At 46.7% G+C, this 13,959-nt stretch overlaps 1 protein-coding gene across 2 annotated transcripts in view; it reads right to left on the reverse strand.

The window, feature by feature from the left end:
- CAB39L (calcium binding protein 39 like) overlaps positions 1–13,959 on the reverse strand; it is a 166,894-nt gene that overhangs the window by 20,246 nt on the left and 132,689 nt on the right. For both annotated transcript variants that reach the window (XM_068267132.1, XM_068267133.1), the window contains exons 5-6: positions 13,784–13,952; positions 8,977–9,036 (exon numbers count right to left, since the gene is read on the reverse strand). In XM_068267132.1, coding sequence (XP_068123233.1) covers positions 8,977–9,036; positions 13,784–13,952 — 229 coding nt within the window. The remainder of the gene's footprint in view (positions 1–8,976; positions 9,037–13,783; positions 13,953–13,959) is intronic.

Here is a 13,959-nt window from a genome sequence, read left to right on the forward strand (position 1 = left end):
TCCGCTAACTTGTGACAAAAAATAAAATCTTCTATGAACTCACCATACTCCTAACGGAATACGTTTGGGTGTCTTCTTTCTAGAATGGGGTCATTTGTAGGGTTCCTATACTGCCCTGGCATTTTAGGGGCCCTAAACCGTGAGGAGTAGTCTTGAAACAAAAATGACCTGTGAAATCCTAAAGGTACTCATTGGACTTTGGGCCCCTTAGCGCAGTTAGGCTGCAAAAAAGTGCCAATCATGTGGTATCGCCGTACTCGGGAGATGTAGTATAATGTGTTTTGGGGTGTATTTTTACACATACCCATGCTGGGTAGGAGAAATACCTCTGTAAATGACAATTGTTTGATTTTTTTTATACACAATTGTCCATTTACAGAGAGATTTCTCCCACCCAGCATGGGTATGTGTAAAAATACACCCCAAAACACATTATACTACTTCTCCTGAGTACGGCGATACCACATGTGTGACACTTTTTTGCAGCCTAGGTGCGCTAAGGGGCCCAACGTCCTAATCACAGGTCATTTTGAGGCATTTGTTTTCTAGACTACTCCTCACGGTTTAGGGCCCCTAAAATGCCAGGGCAGTATAGGAACCCCACAAGTGACCCCATTTTAGAAAGAAGACACCCCAAGGTATTCCGTTAGGTGTATGGCGAGTTCATAGAAGATTTTATTTTTTGTCACAAGTTAGTGAAAAATGACACTTTGTGAAAAAAAAAAAAATCAATTTCCGCTAACTTTTGACAAAAAATAAAATCTTCTATGAACTCGCCATACACCTAACAGAATACATTGGGGTGTCTTTTTTCTAAAATGGGGTCCGTTTCTGGGGTTCCTATACCGCCCTGGCATTTTACGGGCCCAAAACCGTGAGTAGTCTGGAAACCAAATGTCTCAAAATGACTGTTCAGGGGTATAAGCATCTGCAAATTTTGATGACAGGTGGTCTATGAGGGGGCGAATTTTGTGGAACCGGTCATATGCAGGGTGGCCTTTTAGATGACAGGTTGTATTGGGCCTGATCTGATGGATAGGAGTGCTAGGGGGGTGACAGGAGGTGATTGATGGGTGTCTCAGGGGGTGGTTAGAGGGGAAAATAGATGCAATCAATGCACTGGGGAGGTGATCGGAAGGGGGTCTGAGGGGGATCTGAGGGTTTGGCCGAGTGATTAGGAGCCCACACGGGGCAAATTAGGGCCTGATCTGATGGGTAGGTGTGCTAGGGGGTGACAGGAGGTGATTGATGGGTGTCTCAAGGTGTGATTAGAGGGGGGAATAGATGCAAGCAATGCACTGGCGAGGTGATCAGGGCTGGGGCCTGAGGGCATTCTGAGGGTGTGGGCGGGTGATTGAGTGCCCTAGGGGCAGATAGGGGTCTAATCTGATAGGTAGCAGTGACAGGGGGTGATTGATGGGTAATTAGTGGGTGTTTAGGGTAGAGAACAGATATAAACACTGCCCTTGGGAGGTGATCTGACGTCGGATCTGCGGGCGAACTATTGGTGTGGGTGGGTGATCAGATTGCCCGCAAGGGGCAGGTTAGGGGCTGATTGATGAGTGGCAGTGACAGGGGGTGATTGATGGGTGGCAGTGCCAGGGGGTGATTGATGGGTGGCAGTGACAGGGGGTGATTGATGGGTGGCAGTGACAGGTGATTGACAGGTGATCAGTGGGTTATTACAGGGAAGAACAGATGTAACTAATGCACTGGCGAATTGATAAGGGGGGGTCTGAGGGCAATCTGAGCATGTAGGCGGGTGATTGGGTGCCCGCAAGGGGCAGATTAGGGTCTGATCTGATGGGTAACAGTGACAGGTGGTGATAGGGGGTGATTGATGGGTAATTAGTGGGTGTTTAGAGGAGAGAATAGATGTAAACACTGCGCTTGGGTGGTGATCTGATGTCGGATCTGCAGGCGATCTATTGGTGTGGGTGGGTGATCAGATTGCCCGCGTGGGGCAGGTTAGGGGCTGATTGATGGGTGGCAGTGACAGGGGGTGATTGATGGGTGGCAGTGACAGGGGGTGATTGATGGGTGATTGACAGGTGATCAGTGGGTTATTACAGGGAAGGACAGATGTAAATAATGCCCTGGCGAATTGATAAGGGGGGGGCTGAGGGCAATCTGAGCGTGTAGGCGGGTGATTGGGTGCCCGCAAGGGGCAGATTAGGGTCTGATCTGATGGGTAACAGTGACAGGTGGTGATAGGGGGTGATTGATGGGTAATTAGTGGGTGTTTAGAGGAGAGAATAGATGTAAACACTGCGTTTGGGTGGTGATCTCATGTCGGATCTGCGGGCGATCTATTGGTGTGGGTGGGTGATCAGATTGCCCGCAAGGGGCAGGTTATGGGCTGATTGATGGGTGGCAGTGACAGGGGGTGATTGATGGGTGGCAGTGACAGGGGGTGATTGACAGGTGATCAGTGGGTTATTACAGGGAAGAACAGATGTAAATATTGCACTGGCGAATTGATAAGGGGGGGTCTGAGGGCAATCTGAGCGTGTAGGCGGGTGATTGGGTGCCCGCAAGGGGCAGATTAGGGTCTGATCTGATGGGTAACAGTGACAGGTGGTGATAGGGGGTGATTGATGGGTGATTGATGGGTAATTAGTGGGTGTTTAGAGGAGAGAATAGATGTAAACACTGCGTTTGGGTGGTGATCTGATGTCGGATCTGCGGGCGATCTATTGGTGTGGGTGGGTGATCAGACTGCCCGCAAGGGGCAGGTTAGGGGCTGATTGATGGGTGGCAGTGACAGGGGGTGATTGATGGGTGATTGACAGGTGATCAGGGGGGATAGATGCATACAGTACACAGGGGGGGGGGGGGTCTGGGGAGAATCTGAGGGGTGGGGGGGGTGATCAGGAGGGGGCAGTGGGCAGGGGGGGAGATAAAAAAAAAAATAGCGTTGACAGATAGTGACAGGGAGTGATTGATGGGTGATTAGGGGGGTGATTGGGTGCAAACAGGGGTCTGGGGGGTGGGCAGGGGGGGGTCTGAGGGGTGCTGTGGGCGATCTGGGGCAGGGGGGGGAGAAATCAGTGTGCTTGGGTGCAGACTAGGGTGGCTGCAGCCTGCCCTGGTGGTCCCTCGGACACTGGGACCACCAGGGCAGGAGGCAGCCTGTATAATACACTTTGTAAACATTACAAAGTGTATTATACACTTTGTATGCGGCGATCGCGGGGTTAACATCCCGCCAGCGCTTCCGTATAGCCGGCGGGATGTTGCGGCGGGCGAGCGGTGACAGGCGCCGGCGGAGGATCGCGTCACGGATGACGCGATCGCTCTGCCCATGCCCTTAGAAGGACCGCCGCCTCTGTGGGTGAGCCGGTCCTTCAGGGCTCCACTTCCCGGCCGCCTCTGTGCGTTAGGCGGTCGGGAAGTTGTTAATTCCAATAATCCAAACCTCTTAGGAGTTATTGAAAATTCACATATGATACGAGCCCTACTAAGAAACTGTTTGAATTCCCTTTTTGTTTTCCAGTATAGGAAGAGTTAAAAAACTTGAGTTATCTATGTAAAAGAGTTTCTTTGAGCTAGTCGACCAACTTAGTTGAAGTCAGTACCGTTTCTGAAGAGCTTAGACAGCCAAGAAACAGTGAGAGACACCTTCAGATAAGGTTTTACTGCAGGAAAGTTCAAAGGGTCATTACTCTGCTTTGTTTGCAGTCCACACCCCAATATGACGGTGGCCAGGACAGTCAGCTGGTGGCCTTTCTTTGAAGTTTGAAGCCTGACTGGCTATGCATTTGACACTAGAAGATCTTATAATAACTGTCTATAGATTTCCTGTAAAGCAGTTCAGATATTTATATGGATTCATGTTTGTTGCGTGTGACAGAATATATTTCTGATATCTTCAAGAGGAGACTCGTCACAAAAGTCAATGCTCCATTCTGTGACCACACGTAGCTCAGGGCTGACACAACTTGTTTCCACCAGTAAAATCAAACGCCATTGGGTTTCACAACCATTCCACATACAGAAGCCTGTTGTAACACTGCACGCATTATATATAATCATTGCCCCATCCCAGGGACAAAGGCTTTCCTAGAACTGTGTAGGCACTCAGTTACATAACTTCTTTTTGCCAGAGCTACAAGCTCTTTGATTAGCTGATGTTAGTTAAATCATCTTTTAAAGTACCTGCTCAGAAGCCCAGACACTGACCTGTTCCAGTACGACAAGCTATATTTGCTATAGGCTGCAGTACGCTCAGGGGGATTCAGGATATGCTCTCCCCCTTGCAGTCAAAAGAGTGGGATGATATGCAATCGACACAGAAGAAGCTCCTCCCACAGAGCTTCAAACTGAACTCAACGTCCTTGAGTTCTTCCTGTATTAACGTGGACCTGAACTCTGGCAAAGGAATGAATAAATACATAGAGGAATGCGCCCTGTATGATTTTAGAGAATTTAGCCTGTTTAATTCCCTCTCATTCGTGTCTAATCACAAGCTGTAATCTGATCTCTCCCCTGTGTCACATGACTGCCTATGGCAGAGATGGCAGATAAGGCCATGAAAGCACAGGAGGTTAACAGTACGTCTGCTTCCGTGAATCAGGAAGTAGAAACAGTGCAGATTAAGTTTAAGATTTGTATCAGGTGTAACAAAGAAATGCTTTTTTTTGTTTAAAGGTTATTATCCTGTTGCATATCTTTTAGAGCAGAAAGTACTTTCTGAGTTCAGGTCCGCTTTAAAGAGAACATTCTCCTTTCACAGGATCACAACGTCGAGGTACACATTGCCCAGCAAGCTCATGGTGAACCAGAACTCGTAGGTAAAAATCAATTTGGGCTCTTTTAATTGTAGACAATTGGCAGTGTTTATTTTGTGTGCAGGAAGGAAACAGATATGCTCATTTTAGAACCTCCTCAGACATTTGAAATAGAAGGTGCTAGATCTGTATATGTGCCTGCGGATTACTCAGCAAAGGCAGGGTAAGTGTAAAATATGAAGGTGCCTGCAATGCTGCGGTCTTGCCTCTTGTCCGACACACTTGTTCTGGTGTCTCAGTAACACTGCATTAGAATGTAGGATACAGTAATAGCAGACACTCTACAGCAGGCTTTCTCAACCAGGGTTCCTTGAGGACTCTGCAGGGGTTCCTTGGCATTTTACCCCATCATGGGGGAAGTATAATAGAGCACACTATAATAGGTGGTACTGTAACAAGAAGCACTAAATTGGGGGGTCAGGAGACAGTATAATGAGTGGCAGTGTAATAGGAGATAGTGAAATTAGCAGCCTAACCTGAAAAGCCTAACCTGAAAGACCATGCCTCCTGAAAAATAAATGTAGGGGTTCCTCGAGACCCAAAAAATGTTTGCAGGGGTTCCTTGAGATCCAAAAGTTATCTACAGGGTTCCTTCAAGGTAAAAAGGTTGAGAAAGGCTGCTCTACAGTATGATCTCGTTTTAGCAAACTCTGAGATAGTAAACTCAGTCCCCAGGTCTCGCCTATGCACCTGTATGAATATACAATGTATGAGCAATTCTGGACTACTTGCTCAGGTCCCTTGAAGTTCACTATAAAGGGATTCTACTGTAATAGAGTTCCCATCATCATGAAAGAGCGCACCACAAAATTAGCACATTCCCTGCCTCAAGGGACGAGCTTTCTAAATATAAGTAAGTTTCCTGCCATTTTCATAGACAAGCACTGAGCCTCTATTGAGTGAAAATGACATGACAGCACAGCAGAATGACAGTGAGCATGAGGTTTCTGGCTTTCCACTGGTCACCGCATGGAACAAATACCATCATTTCAAGCAGACCAACATTTTTAGGTGTAACTCAAACCCAAACTTTTCTATATTAACTTTGGATAAAGTGTACAAAAGTTAGATCATCTCTCAAGATCTTTTGCTACCTGTGACTCCATATGCAGAGAATTACCCTAATTTCCTGTTACCAAGGACCATGGAACCTGGACAGGAAATGAGGGAATGCTTCTTAAAAGAAACAAAGAAAGTAATACAAATCTCACAGATTTTTTCTAACCCTTCCAGCTGGATCCCCGAAACCAATACTAATATGACAGATTATCCTTTTAGCATCTACAGCAAAAATAAAACAGTTTTTTTCTGGAGTTCTAATGTAAGGCCGCATACACACAGTCTACTTATGTCACCTGTCAGAGATCAGGACCTGATTGCCTTGGGTGACATCGCTGGCCTGGGCTGCACACACGCATGTCGGCATGTGTAGTGGACGACGACTGTGTTGCTATGCAGGGGAAGGGGTGGGGAACTAGGGGTTGACAGAAGGACGATGAGTGGCGCATGTGTGACGTGTCGGGCGGGGGAACGGTGCAAAGAATGGAATCAGCGGGGGTTGGGGGGGCACTTTGGGATCGGCGTCGCTGGTGTTGGGTGGATCTGTCTGGCAGATCACTCGCAGGTTGGGCATCGGGGGTCTTAGCCGCCTTAGCCAACTTAAGTCAGCTGTGTGTAAGAGGCTTAAGTCTAGGTTGGTTACAAGGCCCGTGTCAGATGTTCTCCCTCTCACCTTCAGACCAGCTGTGACTCTTGTATGCAATTCCCAAAACATAAAGGCTTCTGAATTTGCATTTAACCTCTGACATCACATGAGCACCCTGGAACCCCAGCTGTTGGTCACTTGGGTACTGTGCATTATGCTAAAGAAGGGGAGGGCTTGCCAGGCTTTTTACAATAAGAAAGAGCCTGATAGTGTATGACTGACAGAGGCGTGACAAGCAAATTATTAAGAGCAGGAAGGGTGAGCACTGAGACAACCAGCACCTTAGGGTGTCAGCTGTGTACTGGGGAGGAGATCTGAGCTACTCCTAGAGTTTCGATCTGCTTTACATATTAAAGTGCACCTGAGCTGATGTACTTATTTCCTCTTAAACAGTGCAGACTGCCTGGTTGTCCTGCAGATTTTCTGCATCTAGTACCTATAGCCATAAACCCTGAACAAGCATGCAGATCAGATTTTCATGCTTATTTCAGGTGTGTGATTCATACACTACTGCTGCCAAATAGATCAGCAGGATGCCAGTCACCTGGTATTGTTGAAAAGTAAGTAAATATGGCAGCCACCATATACCTCTCAGTTCAGGCATAGGCGAGTCAAGATGGTTTAAAACATTTTTTTTTTTTTTTTTAAAAAGGTGAATGTTTAACAAAACCAATACATTTTATTATTATTATTATTTAGTATTTATATAGCGCCGACATCTTCCGCAGCGCTGTACAGAGTATATTGTCTTGTCACTTAACTGTCCCTCTGAGAGGCTTACAATCTAGTCCCTACCATAGTACTATGTCTATGTATGTATCGTGTAGTGTATGGATCGTAGTCTAGGGCCAATTTAGAGGGAAGCCAATTAACTAATCTGTATGTTTTTGGGAGGTGGGAAGAAACTGAGATACCCGGAGGAAACACACACAGACATGGGGAGAACATACAAACTCCTTGCAGATGTTGACCTGGCTGGGGTTCAAACCAGGTACCCAGCGCTGCAAGGCGAGAGCGCTAACCACTATGCCACCATGCTGCCATTTTTGGCTCTATGTCAGCCGTGGGCAAACTACAGCTAAGAAGCCGGCCCGTTTATAGTGGTCTGGCTTCTGCTACTCTCCCCCTGTCCTTAGAACGATATGTGCAGAGCATGTACAAGAAAGCAAACTCACTCTATCACACTCTCAAGGGACGATCTCCATGGTAACAGCAGCATCACGTGGCCTGGCCGCACTAGCATACTGGCGGTTCTAGATTGGCCAATGGTCCTGTGTGCATATAAATGGCAGGATGATTGGCCAATCCGGAACCACCGGTATGGCGCTGAAGGTGGTTCAGACGGGCTTACCCTACGTTGTATGCACAGTGTAATAGACAGCATTTTGGGCCAATAAAAATGTAGTAAAGCTAGTTCACATTACACGCTAGAAGGAGCGGCCGCACTTTAAAGGGAGCGTGTGTAACATTAGGAGCACATGCTGTGCAACACTACTGCGCATAGTGTGCACTGGGGAATTTTAACATGAGCTGCTCAATTTTAGTTGCTCTGCTTTAGCAGCAAATTGTGCATGTCATTTTGATAACATGAATAAATTAGAATAGTTTTGAATTACCATGAAAACTTTACACCCAATGCTCATCATCACATATGAAAAGAAAAAAATAGTGTGCCCCTTCCTCCCCCAATCCTCATGTAAAGCTACACTCAGCCATGTCAGCCCACCACAAGCCCAGTCTTAGTCTATGAACAGAGGTGGATCTGGTGGAGGGAAGTTAGTTAAATGGAAAAGCTCAAAGAGGAAGGACCTTCTCCAGAGGATCTTCAAGAGGGTGGAGACTGTAATCATCATGGAGAGAAGATTGCAATCAACACAGGACAGCAATCAGACTGCAATCAAAGTGGCTGATGAAGACTCTGAAGAAGAACCGCAAACTCCTCTAAATAAAATAATTATTGCAACTCTTTGTCTATTTTATTGACTCTTAACTTTTACCCACTGGGCAGATGTTTACGATGGCTCAGGCGACCCCTGTACACATCAGCCAGAGTAGGGGAGCTTATTTGATGGCTCGAATCTTGGGGCAGTCAGATAGCAATATAAAGGCTCTCCTACTGCCAGGTGCTCCACTGGGTTAGGGCCTTCCCTAAAGAGCTCCCATGTCCAGCAGCAATAGGGGCTGTGCTCTGGAGAGACGCTATCTTGGCCACCCGTTTTCATGCACATAAGGGTGGTACTGAGTCATGACGTGACATAACTTCACTTTAGTCTGATGTACTGAGCATGGAATAAGCTGCAGCACCCGATGGGAATAAGTGCATACAGTAGGTACTCCAGCTTACTGCAAGCTTGTTCAATTGACCCCATAGTAACACAGCCCATAAGCATTCACAGCAGCACTCAGGGGGCCAGTCTAGAAGTCAATCAGCCTAGCTGTCATATAACAATATGCAAAGGGTCTTAACAAATCATTACTTACTCTGTCATAATTCTGCTCTAGAAATTCCGCTACAGTCAGCTTGTGTCTTGTAAGCAGGTCCTAGAAGATAAACATATAACAGACATGCACATTTAAGTCAGAGCATATGACAAGACTGCTGGAATAAATACATCCACAAGAAATGTACTGATTTATTGTTACGTGAAGCAAGGAATTTTACGCCGATTTTCCTGTAAGAAAGAAGATTGCTCAAACCTGACTAATCTTTTTGGATAGTAATAATATGAGCAATCCCTAAAGAAATGATTAAAAATATACAGATTTAATATCTTTGGGGCTTATTCACAAAACTTTTCTCTTGAATTATCTCGTCTTACTTTTAAACTCACAATTCTTGAATTTCCTTAAAGAGACTCTGTAACAACAAAAACCTCCCCTGGGGGGTACTCACCTCGGGTGGGGGAAGCCTCCGGATCCTAATTAGGCTTCCCACGCCGTCCTCTGTCCCACGGGGGTCTCGCTGCAGCCCTCCGAACAGCCGGCGACAGAGCCAACTGTAGCTTCAATATTTACCTTTGCTGGCTCCAGCGGGGGCGCTGTGGCAGCTTTCGGCACGGAAATAGACGGAAATACCCGATCTCCGTTGGGTCCGCTCTACTGCGCAGGCGCCGGAACCTTGCGCCTGCGCAGTAGAGCAGACCCGACGGCATTTGGGTATTTCCGCCTACTTCGGAGCCGACAGCCGTCAGAGCGCCTGCGCAGGAGCCAGGAAGGTAAATATTACGTCACCGCTGCACGGAGGGCTGCAGCGAGACCCCTGAGGGATGGAGGACGGCGTGGGAAGCCTCATTAGGATCCGGAGGCTTCCCCCACACGAGGTGAGTACCCCCCAGGGGACGTTTTGTCGTTACAGTTCCTCTTTAAAGAGACTCTGAAGCGAAGATAAATTCTATTTTTTGACTTGTATTCCTATCCATCACCATAACAGCTGCTAAACCGCCGCTATCCCGCGGCAAAACGAGGGGTCTATACCCCCCAAATCCCCTCCGTGGTGTCCGGGGAGCGCTTCCTGAATGAGGCAGAGCTAATGGCTGTAGCTCTGCCTCAGCGCGTCAATCCCGGGCTGATCGCCGCCTCTCCCCACCCCTCTCAATCTTCCTTCACAGAGAGGGGCAGGGGAGAGGCGGAGATCCGCACGGCGATTGATGCGCATGGAGGCAGAGCTACAGCTGAAAGCTCTGCCTCCTAGAGCAGCAAAATCCACGACCAAGAAAGTTGTGGATTTTGCAGGGGGATTTGGGGGGTATTAACACCTCCTTTTGACGCAGGATAGCGGCGGTTTAGCAGCTGTTATACTCAGCGACAGGAATACAAGTTAAAAAATAGAATTTATCCTCACTTCAGAGTCTCTTTAACCAGTTATGGTCCCAGGGGCAGTATAGCTACCTGCAGGACTTCATCTAAAGTTCCAGGTGAATACTTCCCATTTGCCAGTGATAAATGAACAGTTCCCATTCACCAATCAAAGTGCCTGAGATCAATGATCACCGACATCAATTAGATGGCGGTGGTCTTTGACAAAAATGTAAGTAAAGCATACACGCGTTACACTCTGGTCCATAAGGGGAAAAACCCTTCGTGTTGAACTAGTTAAATTACTTAACTCATAATTTATCTCTCCTTATCTAGCTTAAATCTCTCCTTATTTGTTTATTTCATGCATTAGCTCTCCTTAACCTTCCTGGCGGTAACCCCGAACGTAGTTCGGGGTAAGCCGCGCAGGAGGTTTTCTCAGGCCCTGCTGGGCCGATTTGAATAATTTTTTTTTTGCTGAACGCAGCTAGCACCTTGCTAGCTGCGTCAGCACTTCGATCGCCGCCGCCCCACGCTCAATCGCTGCTATCCGCGTCGCAACACAGCTCCCCCCCCTAGACCCCTGCGCTGCCTGGCCTATCAGCGCCAGGCAGCAGCAAGGGGTGGATCGGGACCCCCTTAGACGTCACGACGTCCATGACGTCATCCTGCCCCGTCGCCATGGCGACGGGGGAAGCCCTCCAGGAAATCCCGTTCTTTGAACGGGATTTCCTGATCGCCTATCGCCGGAGGCGATCGGCTGGGCTGGGGAGATGCCGCTGAGCAGCGGCTATCATGTAGCGAGCCCTCGGCTCGCTACATGATATATAAAAAAAAAATAAATCAAAAAAACGGCTGCGCTGCCCCCTGGCGGTTTTCAATATACCGCCAGGAGGGTTAAAGAGGAACTTCAGCCTAAACAAACATACTGTCATTAAATTACATCGGTTATGTTAATTAAAATAAATCTGTAATATAATCTCTTACCCACCCTGTTTTAAAAGAACAGGCAAAAGTTTGTGAACTCATGAGGGCAGCCATCTTTTTGGTTGAAAGGAGGTGACAGGGAGCATGAGACACAGTTCCAACTGTCCTGAGTCCTGATCCCCCCTCCCAGCTGCTAGGCAATGAGAACAACATCAGAAATCCCATCATGCTTTGCACAGCTTCAGGGGAAAAATCCCTGGGCAGTTTTCTTTGTTGGGGCGGAGCTTAGCTTCTAAGCAGCTAAAAATTAGGCTTGGGTATGAAAAACAAAGTTCTGATGCTGTGAACCGGTTAAAGAAACACCAAGCCTTTTCAGTGCAGCTGAGTAGCTTTTTATTCTGGAGGTTCACTTTAAGGCCTGTACACAATCTTGACTGATGCCGCCCGATGGAGATTGGGACCTGATTCCTTTGGGCAATATTGCTTGGCCGAGGCTGTACAAATATGGAGTAAACTGTACAGCTGATGAGGCATTCTGTTGCTATGCGGGTAATGGAGGGCGGATGAGAAGTGGCAATATGATGTCACGCAGTGGGCAGGGCGAGCGTCACTCGGCCGTATTGGCCGTCACTCGGAGTGTACATAAAAAGGTAAGGGGAACACTCTATATTTCTAATACAGCAATTTCTTTACCTACAGAAAAAGGGCTCTATAAAAAGGAAAAGGGAGGGAAAAAAAAAACCTGACTGAGGCAAAGACAGCGCCTCCTTTTCCACAACACTGACAGGACAGGCAGTGCACTTCTGCACACATTCCACAGAGTAATTACACTAATAATAATGCAATTTTAATGACGTGTCATATAATGCTAGCCTCGATTTAAGATGAATAGATGAGCTATTCAATATACAGGATTCAATGTACAGTCAGCTAACAGGCCTGCAGAAATATCATACAGTCAAAACATGCTTTGTATATAAAAACAACATTATTTAATGACACGGACAATATCAAAGGCCAGAACTGAAGGGTGCTGTAACCCAGGGGTCCACTGTAATCAAGAGACAGATTCGGGCACCATCCGTCATTCAGCTCATTTATTTGTGGACAGTTTGTGCAATACAAAGAGTCAGAATGAATATCACCTGATCCTCATGGCGAAACCGTGCGGGGTAAGATGGAGGTGGGTGCTTTGGGTTGTAGAAGGGTCGGCCCTTCTACAACCCCACCTCCATCTTACCCCGCACAAACTGTCCACAAATAAATGAGCTGAATGACGGATGGTGCCCGAATCTGTCTCTTGATTACAGTGAGTACATATATTGCTTCCTTCCTACCATTATCTGCGAGGCACACGTCAGTGGCTGTATGTGTTTGAAAGTGCAAGTGACCTACTGTGCGGGGGTTTTTTGACCCAATGCAACTCGACCCACGGAATCCTCCTGGTTGTTAGGAGTGCCACACCCACTTTCCTTGAACTCAAGTAACCCAGGGGTCCCCAACCTTTTTTTGGCCTGGGAACCGCTTTCCTGTCCAAACACTTGACCGGGGACAAAAACAATCTCACACAGGCACAGATGTTCCACCAGTATTAGGCAGCCCCCTCCCCAGTTTAGATGGGTTGTTATGCAGTCCCCTCCCAAGTATTGATAATTAAATTTACCCCCAGTGTTCTGTAGCCCCCTCTCCCCAGTTAGCTAGCTGTATCCCCAGTGTTCTGTATCCCCCCCCAGGTTAGCTAGCTAGATGTGCCCCCAGTGATCTGTAGCAGGGTGGCAGTTTATTAAGTGTTCCAGAGTGAAAATACATGAACTGTTGACTTTTTCCTATCTCTTCCCGGCCCTCAGATGTTGTCCTCTGTAGAAAAACTTTTATAGCTGTAATTTGCTTATCACAGAAGTTTACTATATGCCCGACAAGGTACCAACAAGACAGAAGCTGTCACTTGCATGCCTGAAAATTAACTCTTTAATGCAGCAAGATAAAAAAAAAAGAAAAGAAAAACAGCCTGGTTATTAATATATGTTTTGCACTGTACATACACATTTATCTCGTCATGTAACCTCGCCTCAGGTACACTTTAAATCCCAGTAAAGCAAAGTGTGATCTTATAGAGCGACAGAATTCGTATCATGTTGAGTTGTTGATGATTAAAATGATGATTAGCATGACACACCTTCAGAAGATCACATTGTGTAAGTCAGACACTGCCTCTAAAAACTATCAGTAATTGCAGCAAGCTTGTTTTCATTTAATTTATCAAGCCTGATCTAAAGCATAATATAAATAGGATAAGTTATAAAAAGACATCTATGTGGTTGCAGGTAACCAATTACATAAAAGCCTACAACCTGCAGGCTTTATCTCTGGGAAACTTGCCAGAGTTTTATTAATAATAGTTATCTGTCTTCTCCTTGTTGGCTGGTTCTACTATCTGTACCAGCTCTACCAGAAACGAGTCCTGAGAAATCTCACCTCGCAGTGACACACACAGCAGAGAAAATAAACTTGCAAGGAGCTCTATTTTAAGCCGCATAAACACTGAACAGAGTTTTAAATAATTTACCTTAAATGTAGCAAAGGCATCGGAAGCTATGTCGAATGTTGACATTTCCACATATTTAAAGAAGTCCCCAAACTGCTCAGAGTAAAGGACGGTTTTGGCAAGCGGCTCGTGACGGACACATTCCCGGAGCATTATCCCACAATGCAATGCCACTTGGGGAGATTCATACCTAGAAG

This window comes from Hyperolius riggenbachi, chromosome 2 (assembly GCF_040937935.1).
Source record: "Hyperolius riggenbachi isolate aHypRig1 chromosome 2, aHypRig1.pri, whole genome shotgun sequence".
Taxonomy (NCBI): domain Eukaryota; kingdom Metazoa; phylum Chordata; class Amphibia; order Anura; family Hyperoliidae; genus Hyperolius; species Hyperolius riggenbachi.